The sequence below is a fragment of the Drosophila ficusphila genome, unplaced genomic scaffold (genome assembly GCF_018152265.1).
Source record: "Drosophila ficusphila isolate 14025-0441.05 unplaced genomic scaffold, ASM1815226v1 contig_197, whole genome shotgun sequence".
Classification (NCBI taxonomy): Eukaryota; Metazoa; Arthropoda; class Insecta; order Diptera; family Drosophilidae; genus Drosophila; species Drosophila ficusphila.
Genome location: NW_025064091.1, coordinates 4,884,564 through 4,903,131, shown reverse-complemented (window position 1 = coordinate 4,903,131; position 18,568 = coordinate 4,884,564). Strand labels below are relative to the sequence as shown.

Genomic DNA, 18,568 nt, shown 5'->3' with positions numbered 1-18,568 from the left:
CTCGCTCGGTTGGACTTTGTATGGTGGAAAGCCTTATGGCCCTCTCTTTCTCTCTTTCTCTCTTTCTCAGACTTTTCCTTCCTTTGGCATAAAGTTCAAGTGCATTCAGCCAGCAGACTGTGAGCCGCACATTTTGATTAAAAGTTTGCCGAGTGCGAATCCGGGAAAGAAGAAAAGGGAGTTCTCTTCGCAAAGCGGGGGGAAAATGGAAAAACGGGTTAAGGGGGGGTGGGTGAAAATATAGTGGCCAAAACGAGACGGCAGCTGAATGTCCATGCAAATCGCCAAAAAGTACCCCAGACTTGTAGAGCATTTATTGCTTGTTATTTAAGATTTATGCACCCGCACAAACACACACACACACACACATTTACAGCAGACACACACACAAACAGCTGCACACCGACAGGCAAACAAATATTTAAATATCTTTGAGTCGACCAATTTCCAAGTGTCCCGCTCCGCTTTTCCCGCTCCTCCCGCCTTTCCTCGCATTTTCCTCGCCTTTTCCTCGCTTTCCCCGCTTTTCCGCAAGTCGGCGTGCTTTTGTGCAAGTTCGGCTGGCAGCTTTGACGACTCGCAGCGAGTCGGTGGAAAGCGGAGGAAAATGTGGAAAATGGCTAGACAAACGCCCCGCAACTTTGTCCTGCGTTCGCCGTCCCTTTCGCACCGCCGCATTCCGTCCCGCTCGCACAACTAAGCCAAGCTAGAAGGCCAATTTGTCCGCTTGCAAAAGAGCTGCTTGCGTGGCTATAACTTTAAATTGGTTTCTATTTAGAGCCAAAGGATATTAAGTAATAAATAAAGTAAAGTGATATTTCTAAATATTTAAAAGTATATTTTACTTGAGTAAAGCAATACAAAAAGAAAGGTAAAACAAAAAATGCAGTTTCCAAAACAAGTATATAATATTTCAACTGCCAAATGAATAACCAAAAATGTTGATTACTCTTAGCCATGTTTAAGCCATCTTAAGTACCGTTCTGCCAGCATTTTCCTTCGTTAAACTATTTTCAGCTACTTTACAAACGTTGCCCAACAACTCTGATGCCAAAAATCGAGGAAGAGTTCGGGTAGATAGTCACTCCTTTTGGGCGCAGAAAGTTTTGCCGGCATAAGATCAAGTTTAAATTTCATTTTAATTTAATAAGACGTTGCCGTAAAACGAGAACACTGCCTCTCCTTCACCCGCGCTATCGCTATCTCTTTCTGCACGCCCTCTTTCCCTCTCCCTCTCTCTTTAGCTCTCTCTTTCTCTCTGTCGCACTTTGTTGCACAATAATTTATCGCGCTTAAATGGCGACAAAATGTTCACTCTTATTGCGTTCTTAACAAATTTATTTTGCGTACGTGTCAACGCGTCGTCTTCTTCTTCAGTCGGGGTGACAGTGGCCCCCCTTTTTCCCTTTCCTCTTTCCCCTTTTCCTCCCCCGCCCATGGGCTTCACCCTTAACCCCCTGAACACTGCAGGAGTGTGAGTGTGCGTATCTGTGTTTGTTTGTCTTCGCTCACCTTTGTTTGTTTAATTTATGGCATATAAATATTAGAGCGGGCTTATTTCAACTATTTAATTACTTCAGGTGTTGTGCGAGCAGGGAGATGAATGTGGATGTGGATGTGGATGTGGAAGTGGAAGAGGGTGTGGATTGGGATGAGGTTGTGGCAGTCGGATGTGGAAAGATGGAGGGCTATGCCACGTAGATAGTCCACACACAGCCAGGATATCGGGATGCCAGATAACCGGTTAGTCAGGTAGTCATGGCAATGAAAATTACACACATTTCCCCAAAATGTGTGCAATTAAAAGCAAGGGATTCGCACGGAGCTCCAATGCAAAACATATTGTTGCTCTGCGAATTCGATTTATAGGCATTTAATCATCAAATCATCATCGCTGCTAAGCCGATAATTTGCATGCATGACAAGTGCTATTACCATTTTCAGCTCATAAAAACTTGCAAGCTAAATGCCTAAGCAATTTCTTAAAGTATTTAAGAACACTAATTATTGCAACAAAAGGCATCGAATTCTGAACTTTTCAACCCACAAGTTCGATAATTTGTATCCAATTCCAAAGTTAAATGCTTTACAACATATTTTGATGGAAAATTCCAAAAGAACTGCTCCTTAATTTTTCATTTTAGTGAAAGAATGATTCCTCTCAATGCTTGTGGTTAAGTTCTCTAAAATCCTTTCAAATGTTTCCAGTTTCTACCATTTTGCTTTGCAAATATTGGGAACCAAAAGTATAAAGCCATCAACTGGGCGGAGAATCTCTCACATTCTGCAGTTGTTTTCCGTGGGTGTTATTATACTTTAGGACTTGGGTACACCTCCATGGCAACTATTAATAACTGTGAGAACAAACAGCAGACATCTGCTGCTGCGGAAGACAGTTGGAAGTTACCTTGTCTACCGACCCGCTCCGATCCGGCCCGCCCACTTTCGCCCACTTCCGGCCGATTATCGTCGCTTCCTCTTTGCGAAGCGCTGCGGTCGCAAGTCAACAAGCTGAAACTGAAGCATAAATAGAGGCTGAAGCACTTTTACTTGTTTACGGCCAAGAAGCGGGGGTTACGGATATTTTACTTTGCCCGGAACTTTCCAGGCGGACATTTCGCATTTCGCGTTTCGCTTTTAATTGCTGGCAGCATCTAATGAGGCAGATATTGCTGCGTAAAAAAGTGCGTAAAACCAAAGAGAGCGAAGAGCTTAAACCGTCATTACCAGAAGCCCCCTCCTCAGTGCCCCGCCCCTTTTCCCAAAAACAGACCCCCTTCATCACCTGTCCGCAGAACTTAAGTGTTATAGCCACCTCCGTTTCATTTAACTGTCAGTGTTGCCAACGGCCAACTGCCAACTGCCAATAAGCCGAAAGAAAGCCAAATCAGATTGGGCGAAAGTCTTAATAAAAAAATCTTAATTATTTGTTTGAGAAACTCAAAAATATTTTTCATTTAATTTAATTTATTTTGCAGCTTGTTGGATTTTTTTAATAAGAAATTCATAAAGGTATGCCACTTCTAAATCGGGCAGCTTGGTAAATATTTTTTTATTACAAATTCAGAGAGGTATGCCATTTGCAAATCGGATAAAAATTGGGAAAGTTAAGAAATGAGAAGTGCTGAAATCTGATCACTTTTCTGCAAATATGTTTTTGAAAATTTAGTTTATTGACTTTAGCATAAGTTTTGTGTTTAAAATAATGTATTGTAGGGAATAAAGTGTCTTACTAAAAAAAAACCATAAATGGTTATTGATGAGATGTAACCAATTTTCAAGAGACAACTTATTATGCATACATTTCTTGCATTTTTTAAGTGTCCCCAAACTAACCTCGAAGCTATCAAATTTTTGGCGGTGGAAAAGCCAAGTTCACAGCACTGGCGACTGTCTCATAAACTGTCATCCTCCTCCGCCCTTTCTCCACCTCCGCCCCCTTTCTCCCGAGCCTTTCGCCCCCTCTTTCTCCGACTTTCTCTGAGTGGCGACGATTGCAGCTGACGTTTATTTGACTGCAGCTAAACGTGACGGGACTTTGGGGCGGTGGTCCGGGGACGGGGGCGTGGCACTTGTCGCGCGTAATTACACACCCCTTCAGTGCCCGCCCTCCCCCCTTTCTCCGCCCCCTTCCCCTTTTACACGCATAAAAGTCTTGGCTTGCAATAAAAGTTAATGCTGAGAAAACAGCGAACGAAAGAACCAGGGAACCCAATTAGAAAGTGTTTGGTTAAAAAAACAGAGTGAGAGAAGTGCTGGATGGGTTGTTGTTGTTGCTGCTGCTGTTGTTGTTGTTGCTTATAAAGTGCCAACAACAATGCTGGAAAACCCCTTGCTTTTCGGTTAAAGTTTAGGGCCAAAAGTTTTGCAGCCAAGCGGAAGTGCAGTGCAAAATTGAGTTAAGAGGGGAGTCTAAATAAAAAAAAATGCTCTGAGAAATTACGTGAAACGAGAAGGGAAATATATGGCGATGAAATGTTTTAAATCAGATCTGTTCAACGAAAATGCATCTGCTAAATCGCACAACCAGCCACGCCCCTCATTTGTCATTATGATTTCCATTTTAATGCAAAAGTTCGCTGGAGCAAAGCAAAAAAAAAAAAAAAGAAAGAATCGCGACAGCTAACGAATTTGTAACAAATTGTTTGGCGTAAATCTTTTGGCCACGCCACGCCCACAAATTGCAGGGGGTCAAAGGCGGGATTAGCAGGAACATGTTAATGCCAGAAAGTCGGGGAGGAGCTCTATATAGTGGGTTTGCCAGTGGAAATGGTGAAAATGGAGGGTTCGCCCGAGTGCGTGACACATTTTTATGATCACGAGAGTCGGAGGTGCACAAAGTTTCGCTTCCGCTGCTCCACTTTGTCAATAGAAAAAGCTGCAGGGAGTAACAAAATAGATAGTTACACAACAAAAATTAATTTACAAAAGTTTAACAAAGCAAAATAATAACAAGGAAAAACAAATAATTTATGTTGGGGGGTTAATAATGAGAAAGGGATGCTGTTCAATTAGGCGTATACGTAATTTACACAGCATTAGGTTTCAGGTTCTACTGGAATTGAAAGCTTTAATTAGTGCTTTAATACACCTCCTTTGAATGCAATTTGTGTGCTTTATTTTATTGTGATTATTGGATAACTTAATAATTCAACTTAATTCACCTGAGCCACCTGTTATATGTGTATTTAATATAATTCTTTTCCCGCACTGCTTTCACCTGCACTCACACTCACACTCACGCACACACACACACATACGCAGACATTCAGGGCACACAGACAGGGACACTTACACAGACGCAGCGCAGGATACGCATTCCATTGTTTTGCTTGGAGAAAGTTTTGCGCTGTCGGGGAATATTTATACAACTTGGCTTGTTTAACTTGCACTAATTAAGTTTGCCCTGCCACACTCGGATGCTCCCGTTGGGGTCCCGTGGCCCCAGTTCCGCGCTAATGTTCCGGGATTTAATCGGAGGGATGAAAGGGGGTAAAAGGGGGAGGGGGGGAGAATCCTGGCCAGGGAACGCCGCTCAAGGAGCGGGAGACATGCATAAAATACTCGTTGGCGTTGGCGAGTGAGTTTACGATGTCCAGAGACGGGAAAACCAAGTATGGATCAACGGCGTGCTGGCCAGGATTAAATCCACTCATAAACACACAATTACAGCTCAAACTAACTAATAACTATTCCAGTTGATTTGAACTTTAAGATGTATACTATACTTACTTTACTTTAAATACTACTATAAAAATTATATACTTAAGAATTATTTGAGGTTTTGTTTGAGGTTTTAAGGCACTTCTTTTCCCACAACATTTCATTTCTAGATATTGCTTTACTTTTGTGGCCTGCCAATGGTTCACCCTAATGGCCGCAGACATATGTCCTTGTCAGAGACACATATATCATCTTCTTAAAGTCCCGATTCGCCAGCAGTTGCTCTAATTTAGTCATTCAAATGCACGACTTTCCCTGCTACCTCTTTCTTGTTAACGGAGCCCTCGACAGGCCCACACGCCTCGCTTCCGATTAATACTCTGTAAAAAAAGAGAGAAAGGGTTGGTTGGAAAAGTCCCTAAGTGGATACAAGTTATCCAATCAAGTAAATAAATGCAGGTGAATAAGTATTACATTATTATAAACCTTGTAAAATAAATTAGAACTAGATAATCTTTAAATGAAAAACCTTTAGTGTCTGATTTAGTATCTGAATTAATAGGTACTCCTAGTCTCAATATGTAAACCCCAGCTGCTCGTCCCTTTTTTTTGTGTGGCCTTTTGGGGGGAGGGTCCTGCAACCAACTACTCGATAATTTATAGCACTTCTGCCTGCCGACACACACAACTCAAGTGCACAATCCGGGCGAGATGGACAAACGGACAGACAAACGGACGGACAGACAAACGGACGGACGGACAAACGAACGGCCGGACAAACGGACGGACGGAAGAGTCGAGCGGACAGACAATCACGCCCGACATTGGTACAGCGGGCATGCATTATGTATACGCCATGCGTGCCCAGCCAGGAGCTTCGCCCAAAAGCACGGCTCTCTCCCGAATGTCTGGCATCAAAATTTAATGTCTTTGCCAGCACAAATAGTTTTGGCCTGCCATTTTTAAGGGGAGGGTAAGGGAAAAGGTTGTGGGTGGGCGTAACCCCCCCTCCTTTCTCAACCCTTCCATACACACCACTCACTCTGGCTGATGAACCGAGAAAGGGCCTTTGTCTTGGACAATGGTTCGTGCTTTGGTTCGGGCTCGGGCTTTGAGGGAAACCCAACTGGGCCAAATCATCGAGTCTATGGATGGTTCTAAGGAGCTTAGCGCTCAATGCAAATGCAATTAATCACACTGGCGAAGCCCGAAATGAGCCCTAATTGAGTGCAGTCATGTACAGATTATTATCTCGGGGGCTGCTTACCGAAATTCCCCAACAATAGAAGCGGCGGAAGCCCTAAAAATATATAAATTAAATATGCAATGCCCACCATTATTCACCATTCAACATTCACCATTCAGTTCGAGTGGCCAAACAAGCACCAAATGAATATGCAATTAAAATTGAGCCGTCTTCGAGATTAATTAACAGCATAGAATATGAGCTTTGTTCGCTTAACTGCGGTCCACTGCCTGCAGAAATCAAATATTTTGATTCCATGAATAAATTCACCGATGCACGGAGCTAAGACAAATTTAAATTCTGTTTAATCAGCTTTCAACAAATAAAATTTCAGTTTCTGATGATTAAAATTTAATAGGAGACGCTTATACTAATAGAAATCTTTGTCTAACGCGAAATGTTTATATTGGAAAGAAATTTGCTGATATAAGCAATGGTGGTATTATCTTTAGTTTAACAACTAACTAATATTTTCTGGTACTTTATTCAAATTTCCAGCTTACCGAAAGTGCCAGCACACGGACGTCTTTTGCAATGCCCCCAATGGAGCCGCTCCAGCGGAGGGAACCCGACTCGCGGGTCCTTGCGTTCCAAAGGAGAAGCGATGCGACGGCTACTTGGACTGCCGCACTGGACGGGATGAAGATGGCTGCAACGGGGTGTCCTGCCGCCTGGATCAGTTCCGCTGCGCCAGCGGACACAAGTGCATCGATGCCGCTCTGAAGTGCAACCATCGCGACGACTGTGGCGACAACTCCGACGAACAGGGATGCAGTAAGCACTCCATAAATATATAATATAATTAACTCAAAAAAATTATATAAAAATAAATACATATTTAAGAATAAAATAAAGTATATCATTTAGGAGTTACATTTATCACTTAATACTTAATAGACATTTAAATTTATATTTATTGTATAGAAATTCTTACATTTCACTAATAAATTTTTGGTTCTCCCTCAGATTTTCCGCCCTGCCACCACGCCCAGTTCCGCTGCTCGAACGCGCTGTGCATCCCGTACAACTTCCACTGCGACGGCTACAACGACTGTGCGGATAAGAGCGACGAGGCCAACTGCACGGCCATCGCCTGTCCGGACAACAAGCACCTGTGTCCCCGCGGAGGAGCCAGCGGCACCCCCAAGTGCATCCTCAAGTCGCAGCTCTGCGACGGCAAGCGGGATTGCGAGGACGGGAGCGACGAGGAGACCAACTGCTGTGAGTACTCAAGAGATCCCTGTCTTTGAAATCCAACTCTGCCGAAATCCTCTCGGCAAACTGCTAACTATCCAAGAATGCATCCCCATTCGGTGTTTTGTTTTTTGTTAATGTTCATTCGTGTTCACCATATTCATTCTCGTTTCTTCCAAGAATGCATCCCCATTCGTTGTTTTGTTTTTTTTTTAATGTTCATTCGTGTTCACCATATTCATTCTCGTTTCATTCATGTTCCTTCTTGTTTATCCTTTATCCTGGTGTATTTTAGGTTATCCTTATTTAATTTGTGTCTTTGTTTATTCTCATTTGTTTTTCCTAATTCATTTTCAATTATCCCTGTTCATTCTAATTTATTGTTCATCCCCATATATTCATATATGTTCTTCCCATATTTTTCTTAATTTTAGTTATATATTTAAAGAAACCTTATCTACGTTTTTCTTTAATTTCCAGCGATTGCTTCTTGTCCCGCACTGAGTTGCGAGTTCAAGTGCGGACCCTCGCTGACGGGCGGCGTTTGCTACTGCAAGCCGGGTCAATCTCTGGCACCCGACAACCGGACCTGCGCTGACCTCGACGAGTGCGCCGAGTGGGGTCACTGCGACCAGCTGTGCACCAACACCCTGGGCTCGTACACCTGCCAGTGTGCCCAGGGCTACACGCTGATCAACGACTCCAAGTGCATTGCCCCCGACGCGAACAACCTGCAGCTGATCTTCGCCCACGAACGGGCCATCATGCGAATGCTGCCCCACGGAAGTGAGCCCAAGGTTCTGGCCAACGCAACAGCGGCAGCGGGCGTTACCTTCCACTATGCCAGGAACACCCTGTACTGGTCCGATATCAAGACGCGGAAGGTGCAATCCCTGCCGCTGGATGCACAGAACAAGGCCGTGTCGCCGTTCGATCAAACGCTGCCCGGAACCTGGGCTCCGGTCGCTCTGGCCGTCGATTGGGTGGGCGACAAGATATACGTGGCCGACTTGGTGGGCCAGAAGATCGATGTCTTCGAGCTGAGTGGCCAGTGGCATGCCGTGGTGCTGGGCTCGAATCTCACCTCGCCCGCTGACCTGGCACTGGATCCCACGGCGGGACTGATGTTCGTGGCGGATGGCGGCCAGGTGTTGAGGGCCCACATGGATGGCACCCACGCCCGGTCGATTGTCTCGGAGGCGGCGTACAAGGCCAGCGGCGTTACCGTGGACATCATCGGCAAGCGGGTCTTCTGGTGCGACTCTCTGTTGGACTACATCGAATCCGTGGACTACGAGGGCGCTCATCGCGTGATGGTTTTGCGGGGACAACAGGTGCCGAGTCCCTCGAGATTGGCGCTGTTCGAGAACCGAATCTACTGGACGGATGCCACCAAGCAGGGCATCATGTCGGTGGACAAGTTCGAGGGACCCACCTCCATTCAGGTGACCTACAAGGCCAAGGACATTCGGGAGCCCAAAGGAATCATCGCTGTGCATGCGCTCAGCCAGCCGAGGGTCTCGAATCCCTGTGGCAACAACAACGGTGGCTGCAACCACATGTGCATCGTGACCGCGGTGAAGGGAGCGCCCACCGGACTGGGATTCCGGTGTGCCTGCTCCACGGGCTACCAGCTGGAAACGGATCTGAAGCTGTGCAAGCCGGTTAGCGAGTTCCTCATGTACTCGCAGCAGAGGTTCATCAAGGGCAAGGTTTTGGAGCCGGTGATCGAGGGATTCAGCGATGCCATTATGCCAGTGGTGTCGAGGAGAGCTCGTTTCGTTGGATTGGACTTTGATGCCCGCGACGAGTTCATCTACTACTCGGACGTCCTGCAGGATGTGATCTACAGGGTGCACCGAAACGGAACCGGCAGGGAGATCGTCTTGGCCTCCCAGAACGAAGGTGTTGAGGGTTTGGCCGTCGATTGGGCCTCCAAGAATCTCTACTACATCGATTCGCGCAAGGGAACCTTGAATGTCCTCTCCACCAGGAATGTGACCCACCGAAGAACTCTGCTGAAGAACCTCAAGCGTCCCAGGGCCATTGTGGTCCATCCGAATCGCGGTTTCATCTTCTTCTCCGAATGGGATCGTCCTGCGAATATCACGAGGGCAAACACAGATGGAAGTGGTCTCTTGGTATTCAAGAATGTAACCCTCGGCTGGCCAAACGGTCTGTCCATTGACTTCAAGGAGGATCGAGTGTACTGGTGCGATGCCTTACTCGATCACGTTCAGCATGCCAACTTGGATGGCACGGACATCAAGACAGTGAACTCCCGACTGGTGCGACATCCCTTCTCGATTGTCATTCACAACGATTGGATGTACATCACGGACTGGCGATTGGATGCCATCATCCGGTTGCACAAGCTCACGGGAGAGCAGGAGGAGATGATGGTCAGGGAACCGCAAACAAATCGACTCTATGGCGTCAAGGTGTACAGTCACGAGGTTCAGAGGATTGCGGAAACGCAACCCTGCCACAGGAATAACGGTGGCTGTCAGAAGATCTGCTTCGCCGTTCCGATCGGCGGTCAGAATGGAACTTCCGGTGAGGTCACCACCTCGCCGTCACCTTCCTTTGGTCGCCTGCAGGCTCGCTGTTCGTGTCCTTATGGCGAACGGCTGGCCGAGGATCAAGTGAGCTGTATTCCCGATCCCAGTGCCGAACCGCCCGTGCAACCCTGTCCGAATTCCTGGGACTTCACCTGCAACAACCAGAGGTGCATACCCAAGTCGTGGGTTTGCGATGGCGACGACGATTGCCTGGACAACAGCGATGAGGAGCAGAACTGTACAAGTAAGTATTAGGAGGTAAACCCTTGGAGGTTAACTAGTTAACCACTCTTTTTTTCTAATTTCCAGAACCCACCTGCGGATCGAACGAGTTCCAGTGCCGTTCGGGTCGCTGCATTCCCCAGAACTTCCGCTGCGATCAGGAAAACGACTGTGGCGACAACTCCGATGAGCAGGAGTGCGGCAACGTGACCTGCGGCACCTCCCAGTTCGCCTGCGCCAATGGACGCTGCATTCCCAACATGTGGAAGTGCGACAGCGAAAACGATTGCGGCGACAGCAGCGATGAGGGTGACTTCTGTGCCGAAAAGACCTGCGCCTACTTCCAGTTCACCTGCCCGCGAACGGGTCACTGCATTCCCCAGAGTTGGGTTTGCGATGGCGACGACGACTGCTTCGATAAGCAGGACGAAAAGGACTGTCCGCCGATCTCCTGCCTGGCGAATCAGTTCAAGTGCGCGGACCTAAGGCAATGTGTCGAGGAGTCGTACAAATGCGATGGCATTCCGGACTGCAACGATGGCTCCGACGAACTGGGATGTCCCTCAATGGACCCCAATCAGTGCAATGCGGAGAAGCAGTTCCGCTGCAAGTCCACCGGCTTCTGCATTCCGATTGCCTGGCATTGCGATGGGTCCAACGATTGCTCGGACCATTCCGATGAACAAGACTGTGGCCAGATCACCTGTGCCCAGAACTTCTTCAAGTGCAACAACACAAACTGCGTGTTCAAGGCGTACATTTGCGATGGCAAGGATGATTGCGGGGACAACTCAGACGAGGGAGCCGAGCACGCCTGTGTGCCGCCACCCTTCAAGTGCGCCCACGGTCAGTGGCAATGTCCCGGGGTCTCGGAGCGCTGTGTGAACATCACCTCCGTGTGCGACGACACTCCCGATTGTCCCAACGGCTCCGATGAGGGAGAGGGCTGCGACTTGGCCGAGTGCGAACACCAGGCGGGTCAGTGCTCCAGCTTCTGCCAGAAGACGCCCAACGGAGCTCTGTGCGTGTGTCCGCCCGGTTCGGAGATCGGAAAGGATGGCTACACCTGCGAGGATACGAACGAGTGCGATCCGCCCGGACTTTGCTCGCAGCAGTGCACCAACACCAAGGGCTCGTACTTCTGCTCTTGCACAGACGGCTACACCCTGGAACCGAACAAGCACACCTGCAAGGCGGTCAACCACACCGCCGCCTTCCTGATCATCTCCAACCGCCACTCCATCCTCGTCGCCGATCTCAAGGAACAGGGATTGGAGCGGGTGCCGATCATCGTGGAGAATGTGGTGGCCACCGCATCGAACATGCACACCGGCACCATTTTCTGGAGCGACATGAAGCTGAAGAAGATCTCGCGATTGGACCGGGGCATGGAGCCGCAGGAGATCATCAACACAGGCCTGGATTTGGTGGAGGGTCTGGCCTACGACTGGATTGCCCAGAATCTCTACTGGCTGGACAGCAAACTGAACACGATTGAGGTTTCGGCGGAGAACGGCTCGAATCGCTTGGTTTTGGTCAGGGAGAACATCACGCAACCGAGGGGCATGTGCATCGATCCGAGTCCCGGTGCCAGGTGGATTTTCTGGACCGACTGGGGAGAGAATCCGCGAGTGGAGCGAATCGGCATGGACGGCACCATGCGGAAGACCATCATCAACACGAAGATCTATTGGCCGAATGGTCTGACTTTGGACATTGCCACCAAGAGGGTTTACTTTGCCGACTCGAAGCTGGACTTCATTGACTTCTGCTACTACAACGGAACCGGAAGGCAGCAGGTCCTGGCCAGCAGTCACTATCTGCTGCATCCGCATTCGCTGTCCCTGTTCGAGGACACCTTGTACTGGACGGACAGGCAGTTGAATCGCGTTCTCTCGGCCAACAAGTTCCGTGGCAAGAACCAGACGGTGGTTTCCCATCTGATCAGTCAACCACTGTCGATCCACGTGCACCACGCCTCCCTGCAACCCATGTCCCCGAATCCCTGTGCCGGAGCTCGTTGCCAGCACCTGTGTCTCCTGAGTCCCAGTGCCTCGGAGGGTTACTCCTGCAAGTGCAAGCCGGGCTTCAAGCTGCTGAGCGAGGGTCGCTGCATCGAGGAGGAGAATCCCTTCCTCATGGTCGTCAAGGGTACGCAGATCGTGGATCTCCCCCTGAACGGAGGCGACGCCAGAGCCGGAGCCTTGGCCCCGGTCATTGGAATCGAGAGCAGCACGGGACTGGACTTCGATCGGAAGGGCGAGACCCTCTACTGGGTTCAGGGAAGGGAGGATGACGACGAGAACTGCACCATCTACACCACCCCTTACGGCGGAGGCAACAAGACGCTGTTCCTGGGCATCGAGAACGGAATTGTGGGAGCTCCCTACACCATCGCTTTCGACTGGCTGGGCAGGAATCTGTACATCGGCAACCGAGTGGCCAGCAACATAGAGGCTGTTCGGGTGGACGGCAAGCAGAAGTATCGCACCATCATCCTGGCCAACGATGGCTATCCCAATTCGGTTTCGCGACCCAAGCAAATCGTCCTGGATCCCACCGACGGCAAGCTCTTCTGGATCGACGAGGGAGTGCTCGAGGTGCCGGTGAAGATCGGGCGAGTGGACATGAACGGACAGAATCCGATAGTGGTCTTCAAGGACTTCGCCCATCCCGAGTCCCTGGCCGTGGACACGGAGAAGAAGATGCTGTACTACAGTGCCAGCAATCCGGCGGTGATCGGTTCGATGGACTACAACGGCGAGGACCACACCACGATCATCATGAAGGACTCGCACCCGATGGCCAAGCCGCGCAGTCTGGGCATCCTGGACCACAGGCTCTACTACCTGGATCCCCTGTACGAGCGGATCGTGAGGGTCGATCTGCCGCACGGTGACAATCCCCGGACGATAGTGGACAACGAGTCCGACCTGCGGTCCATGATGATCTACAAGAAGCGCGCCCTGATGCAGCATCCCTGCCAGACGAACAACGGCGGCTGCAAGCACCTCTGCATTCCCGGCGTGGCGGCCACCAGGACCTGTGCCTGTGGCATCGGCTACAAGAAGGAGAACGAGATCAACTGCGTGGCGTACAAGACCTTCGCCGTGGTCTCCCAGCTGGACATGATCAGGGGCTACAGCCTGAGCGACAGCTCGGAGGCAATGGTGCCGGTGAGCGGACCGGGCCACCACATCCTCCACGTGGACGTGATGTACCGCGAGCAGTGGATCTACTGGGCGGAGTACAACCGGGGCTACTGGAACGGCATCTTCAGGTCGCGACCCAATGGCACCGACCTGCAGCACGTGGTGAAGGACGGCATCGGCAGCAACGGCATCCGGGGACTGACCATCGACTGGGTGGCCGGGAACATGTACTTCACCAACGTGTATCCGCACGAGAACTACGTGGAGGTTTGCTGGCTGGACGGCAGCAACAGAAAGGTGCTGGTAAAGACGACCACGGACGCGCCCCGCGAACTGGCAGTGAATCCGATCAAGCGGCTGCTCTACTGGATCGACTACGGTCAGCATCCCAGGATTGGAAAGGCCCTACTGGATGGCAGCAAGTGGACGCCCCTGGTGACGTCGGGTATTTCGTTGCCGCGCGATCTCACCATCGACATGCAGACCCATGACATCTACTGGGTGGACTCGAAGTTGGACACCATCCAGAAGATCTCGTACAACGGTGTGAATAGGAAGGTGATCAGGAGGGACCTGCCCAATCCGATGGGCATTGCTGTCTATCTGAACGATGTCTACTGGGTGGACAGGAACCTGATGACCGTGTTCAAGGCCTCCAAGCACAGTGCCAATGAGACGGCGACGCGGGTGAGGACCAACCTGGAGAAGCTGCGCGACATCGCCATCTACAACATCAACAACCAGCCGCAGGACGACACGAATCCGTGTGCCCACCTGGGCAATGGCGGCTGCGATCAGCTGTGCTTCAGTTTTCCACCGGAGGGCGGGGCCACCGGTCCGTCGGGCAGGAACTTCCGCTGCGAGTGCGCCACCGGAAAACTGGGCGCCGATGAACGCAAGTGCGAGGTTGTCAACGAGTACCTGGTCTTCGCCACACGCACTGAGATTCGAGCTGTGAATCTGGATCCCCATTCCACGGAGGTGCCGTTCACTCCGCTCACGAATCTCACGAATGTCGTGGGTCTGGACTTTGACTTCGCCGACAACCGAATGCTGTACACCCAGATTCGGCCGTGGGCCAAGATTGCCTACACGAAGGCCAACAAGCCGGGACACGACGACATCACCGTGGTGCTGAACAAGGGCATCAATCCCGAGGGAATCGCGTACGACTGGACCCAGCAGAAGATCTACTGGACGGACAGCTCGAACAACTCGATCTACGCGATGAATCTGGACGGCAGTGAGCTGGTGATGATTGCGCGAGTGGAGAGGCCGCGAGCCATTGTCCTGGATCCCTGCAACGGTACCCTCTTCTTCACGGACTGGGGCAGGTTCGGAACCTCCGGGAAGATCTTCCGCACCACGATGGCGGGATCGCTGAAGAGGGCCATCGTGGACAAGGATCTGTCGCAGCCGAGTGGTTTGGCCATCGACTACGACGAGAGGCGTTTGTACTGGACGGATGCGGTGCGGGAGAAGATCGAGCGATCCGATCTGGATGGCCAGAACAGGGAGCTCCTGGTGGCGGCCACCATTTACCCCTTCGCGATAACCGTGTTCAGGAACTACATCTACTGGACGGACCTCCAGCTGAGGGGAGTGTACCGGGCGGAGAAGCACACGGGTGCCAATATGGTGGAGATGGTGAAGCGACTGGAGGACTCGCCGCGCGACATTCGCATCTACAGCGCCGATCGGCAGAAGTGCAATGTGAATCCCTGCCGGATCAACAACGGCGGATGCGCCCAGAGCTGCCACCCGGCGCCGAACGGCAAGGCGGAGTGCAAGTGCGACGACAACACCAAGGTGGTCAACGAGGGCCGGATGTGCGCCCCGAGGAACAACACCTGCGAGGCGAGCAAGTTCTACTGCAAGAACGGCCGGTGCATTTCGCGGATGTGGAGCTGCGACGGCGACGACGACTGCGGCGACAACTCGGACGAGGATCCCAACTACTGCGCCTACCACTCCTGCTCGCCGAACGAGTTCCGCTGCAACAACGGCCGGTGCATCTTCAAGTCGTGGAAGTGCGACCACGAGAACGACTGCAAGGACGGCTCCGATGAGCTTGGCTGCACCTATCCGCCCTGCGTGGATGGTGAGTTCACCTGCGGCAACGGACGCTGCATTCCGCAGGCCCAGGTGTGCAACGGAGTGAACGACTGCAAGGACAATGCCACCTCGGACGAGACGCACGAGCGGTGCCCCATGAACACCACGTGTCCGGCGAACCATCTCAAGTGCGAGAAGACGAACATCTGCGTGGAGCCCTATTGGCTGTGCGACGGCGACAACGATTGCGGCGACAACTCCGACGAGGATCCGCTGCACTGCGGCCAGAGGACCTGTCCCACGAACAGCTTCCGCTGCCCGAACCACCGATGCATTCCCGCCACCTGGTACTGCGACGGCGACGATGACTGCGGCGATGGAGCCGACGAGCCGCCAGACTACTGCAAGTCGGAGGGACGCACCTGCTTCGGGGACCTCTTCACCTGCGACAACGGCAACTGCATACCGAGGATCTACATCTGCGACGGCGACAACGATTGCCTGGACAACAGCGACGAGGACAACCGACATCAGTGCAGTGAGTGTTCAAGTTCTACTAGTTGAAAGCACCTTCTTCTTTTTTTTTTTTTTTTTTATTAACCCCTTTATGCATTTTTTTTTTTTCTAAATTTGTGTCTTGCTTAGATGACCGCAAGTGTGACGAGGAAACGGAGTTCACCTGCGTGGAGAACAAGTCCTGGCAGCGTGCCCAGTGCATTCCCAAGAAGTGGATCTGCGACGGAGATCCGGACTGCGTGGATGGGGCCGATGAGAACACCACCCTGCACAACTGTGCCACCCAACAGCCCTGCGGCGAGGATATGTTCACCTGCGGCAACGGACGTTGCATCAATAAGGTAAATACAACACACTTTTCTTTTACCAAAAAGTAGAATAAGTAAGATAATAATTCCCTTTTCAGGGATGGATCTGCGACCATGACAACGACTGCGGCGACGGCACCGACGAGGGCAAGTTCTGCAACTCAAAGTACAAGACCTGCTCCACGGCGGAGTTCACCTGCCAGAACTTCAAGTGCATCCGCAACCAATCGCGGTGCGACGGCGAGGACGACTGCGGCGACCACTCGGACGAGGTGGGCTGTGCCAAGGAGAACATCACCTGTCCGCACGGCCAGTTCGCCTGCACGAATGGCCAGTGCATCGACTACAGTCTGGTGTGCAACAAGTATCCCGACTGTGCCGACGAGTCCGATGAGCCCGCCCACTGCAACGTGGACGAGTGCGCCAAGGTGGAGATCAATCAGTGCGGTCACAAGTGCGTGGACACGCTAACTGGTTACTACTGCGACTGCAACGAGGGTTACAAGTAAGCTATATACATAAATCCCCTAAGAGATCATCATATTAATCCGGTAAATCAATAGACTCCTTGCCGATGGCAAAGCCTGTGCGGATGTGGACGAGTGCTTGGAGCAGCCAGGTGCCTGTTCGCAGCACTGCTCCAATACCCCCGGCGGATTCTACTGCAAGTGCGACGAGACCTACTACGAACGGCAGAACGACGAGCACACGTGCAAGCGAAAGGACAAGATTCCACCGTGGTTGATCTTCACCAACAAGTACTACGTGCGGAATATGTCGGTGGACGGACACCAGTACAACCTGATGCACCAGGACCTGATGAACGTGGTGGCTCTGGACTTCGATATTCGCGAGGAGTACATGTACTTCTGCGACGTGACGGCCAAGACGATCTTCAGGGCGAAGTATGGCGAGGCGGACGACGAAATGCCGCCGGAGAGGGAGGCGGTCATCAGGCACGATTCCCACGGACTGGAGGGCATCGCCATCGATTGGGTGGGCCGCAAGCTCTACTGGCTGGACAGGCACTCCAAGAACCTCGATGTCTCCGAGTTGGATGGGACCAAGCGAAAGACCCTGCGCAGTGGAGTGGTGGATCCGCGTGCCATTGTTGTGCATCCCGGAATCGGTTACCTGTACTTCACCTCGTGGCACCTGCAAGCCTACATTGCCAAAATGGGCATGGATGGCTCGAATTTCTCGAGGATCCTGAACTGGAACGACGGCATCGCCTGGCCGAATGCCCTGTCCATCGATTACTTCACGGACCGCATCTACTGGGCAGACGCCCACTTGGACTACATAGCCTATGCCGATCTGGAGGGCAGACACCGTCACACGGTGCTGTCCGGAAGCAAGGTGCCGCACGTGTTCGCCCTCAGTCTCTTCGACGACTACATCTACTGGAGCGACTGGAACCTGAAGGCGATCCTGCGGGCGAACAAGTTCCATGGGGCCAACTACACCGTGCTGAGGAACACCACCCATCGTCCCTACGACCTGCACATCAACCATCCGCTGAGGCAGCTGCCCTACACGAATCCGTGCGGCACGAACAACGGCGGCTGTTCGCATCTCTGCCTGATCGCCCCGCCGCCGGAGTCCACCTACCTGAACATCGAGGGCTACATCGAGGAGGGAGCTCCGATCTACAAGTGCGCCTGTCCCAACCAGTTCTACTTGGCCCGCGACATGAAGACCTGCGTGGCCAACTGCACGGCGGGCCAGCATCTGTGCGGCGGTCGCGACGAGAAGTGCATCCCGTGGTTCTGGAAGTGCGACGGCGAGAAGGACTGCAAGGACGGCTCCGACGAGCCGGCCACCTGTGCCCCTCGCCACTGCCGCGCCGGCACGTTCCAGTGCAAGAACACCAACTGCACGCCCTCGGCGACGATCTGCGATGGCGTCGACGACTGCGGCGATCGCAGCGACGAACAGAACTGCGACCTGCCCTGTCCGCTCTCCGATTTCAAGTGCAAGTCCAGCGGAAGGTGCATCCTGGACAGCTGGCGGTGCGACGGAGACGCCGACTGCAAGGACGGCAGCGATGAAGATCCCGCCGTGTGCTGTAAGTACATCAGAGTTTTCTTATTTTCCCACAAAAAATAGGTAAACCTATGAAAAGCAGTTTCGAAATTTTATTATGGCTAG

At 51.5% G+C, this 18,568-nt stretch overlaps 1 protein-coding gene across 4 annotated transcripts in view; it reads left to right on the top strand.

Annotated features, from left to right (window-relative positions):
* The window catches only part of LOC108097421 (low-density lipoprotein receptor-related protein 2), a 148,498-nt gene that overhangs the window by 124,092 nt on the left and 5,838 nt on the right, over positions 1–18,568 (top strand). For all 4 annotated transcript variants that reach the window (XM_017199685.2, XM_017199686.2, XM_017199687.2 and 1 more), the window contains exons 5-11: positions 6,908–7,183; positions 7,376–7,630; positions 8,084–10,408; positions 10,474–16,131; positions 16,239–16,450; positions 16,516–16,922; positions 16,981–18,485. In XM_017199685.2, coding sequence (XP_017055174.1) covers positions 6,908–7,183; positions 7,376–7,630; positions 8,084–10,408; positions 10,474–16,131; positions 16,239–16,450; positions 16,516–16,922; positions 16,981–18,485 — 10,638 coding nt within the window. The remainder of the gene's footprint in view (positions 1–6,907; positions 7,184–7,375; positions 7,631–8,083; positions 10,409–10,473; positions 16,132–16,238; positions 16,451–16,515; positions 16,923–16,980; positions 18,486–18,568) is intronic.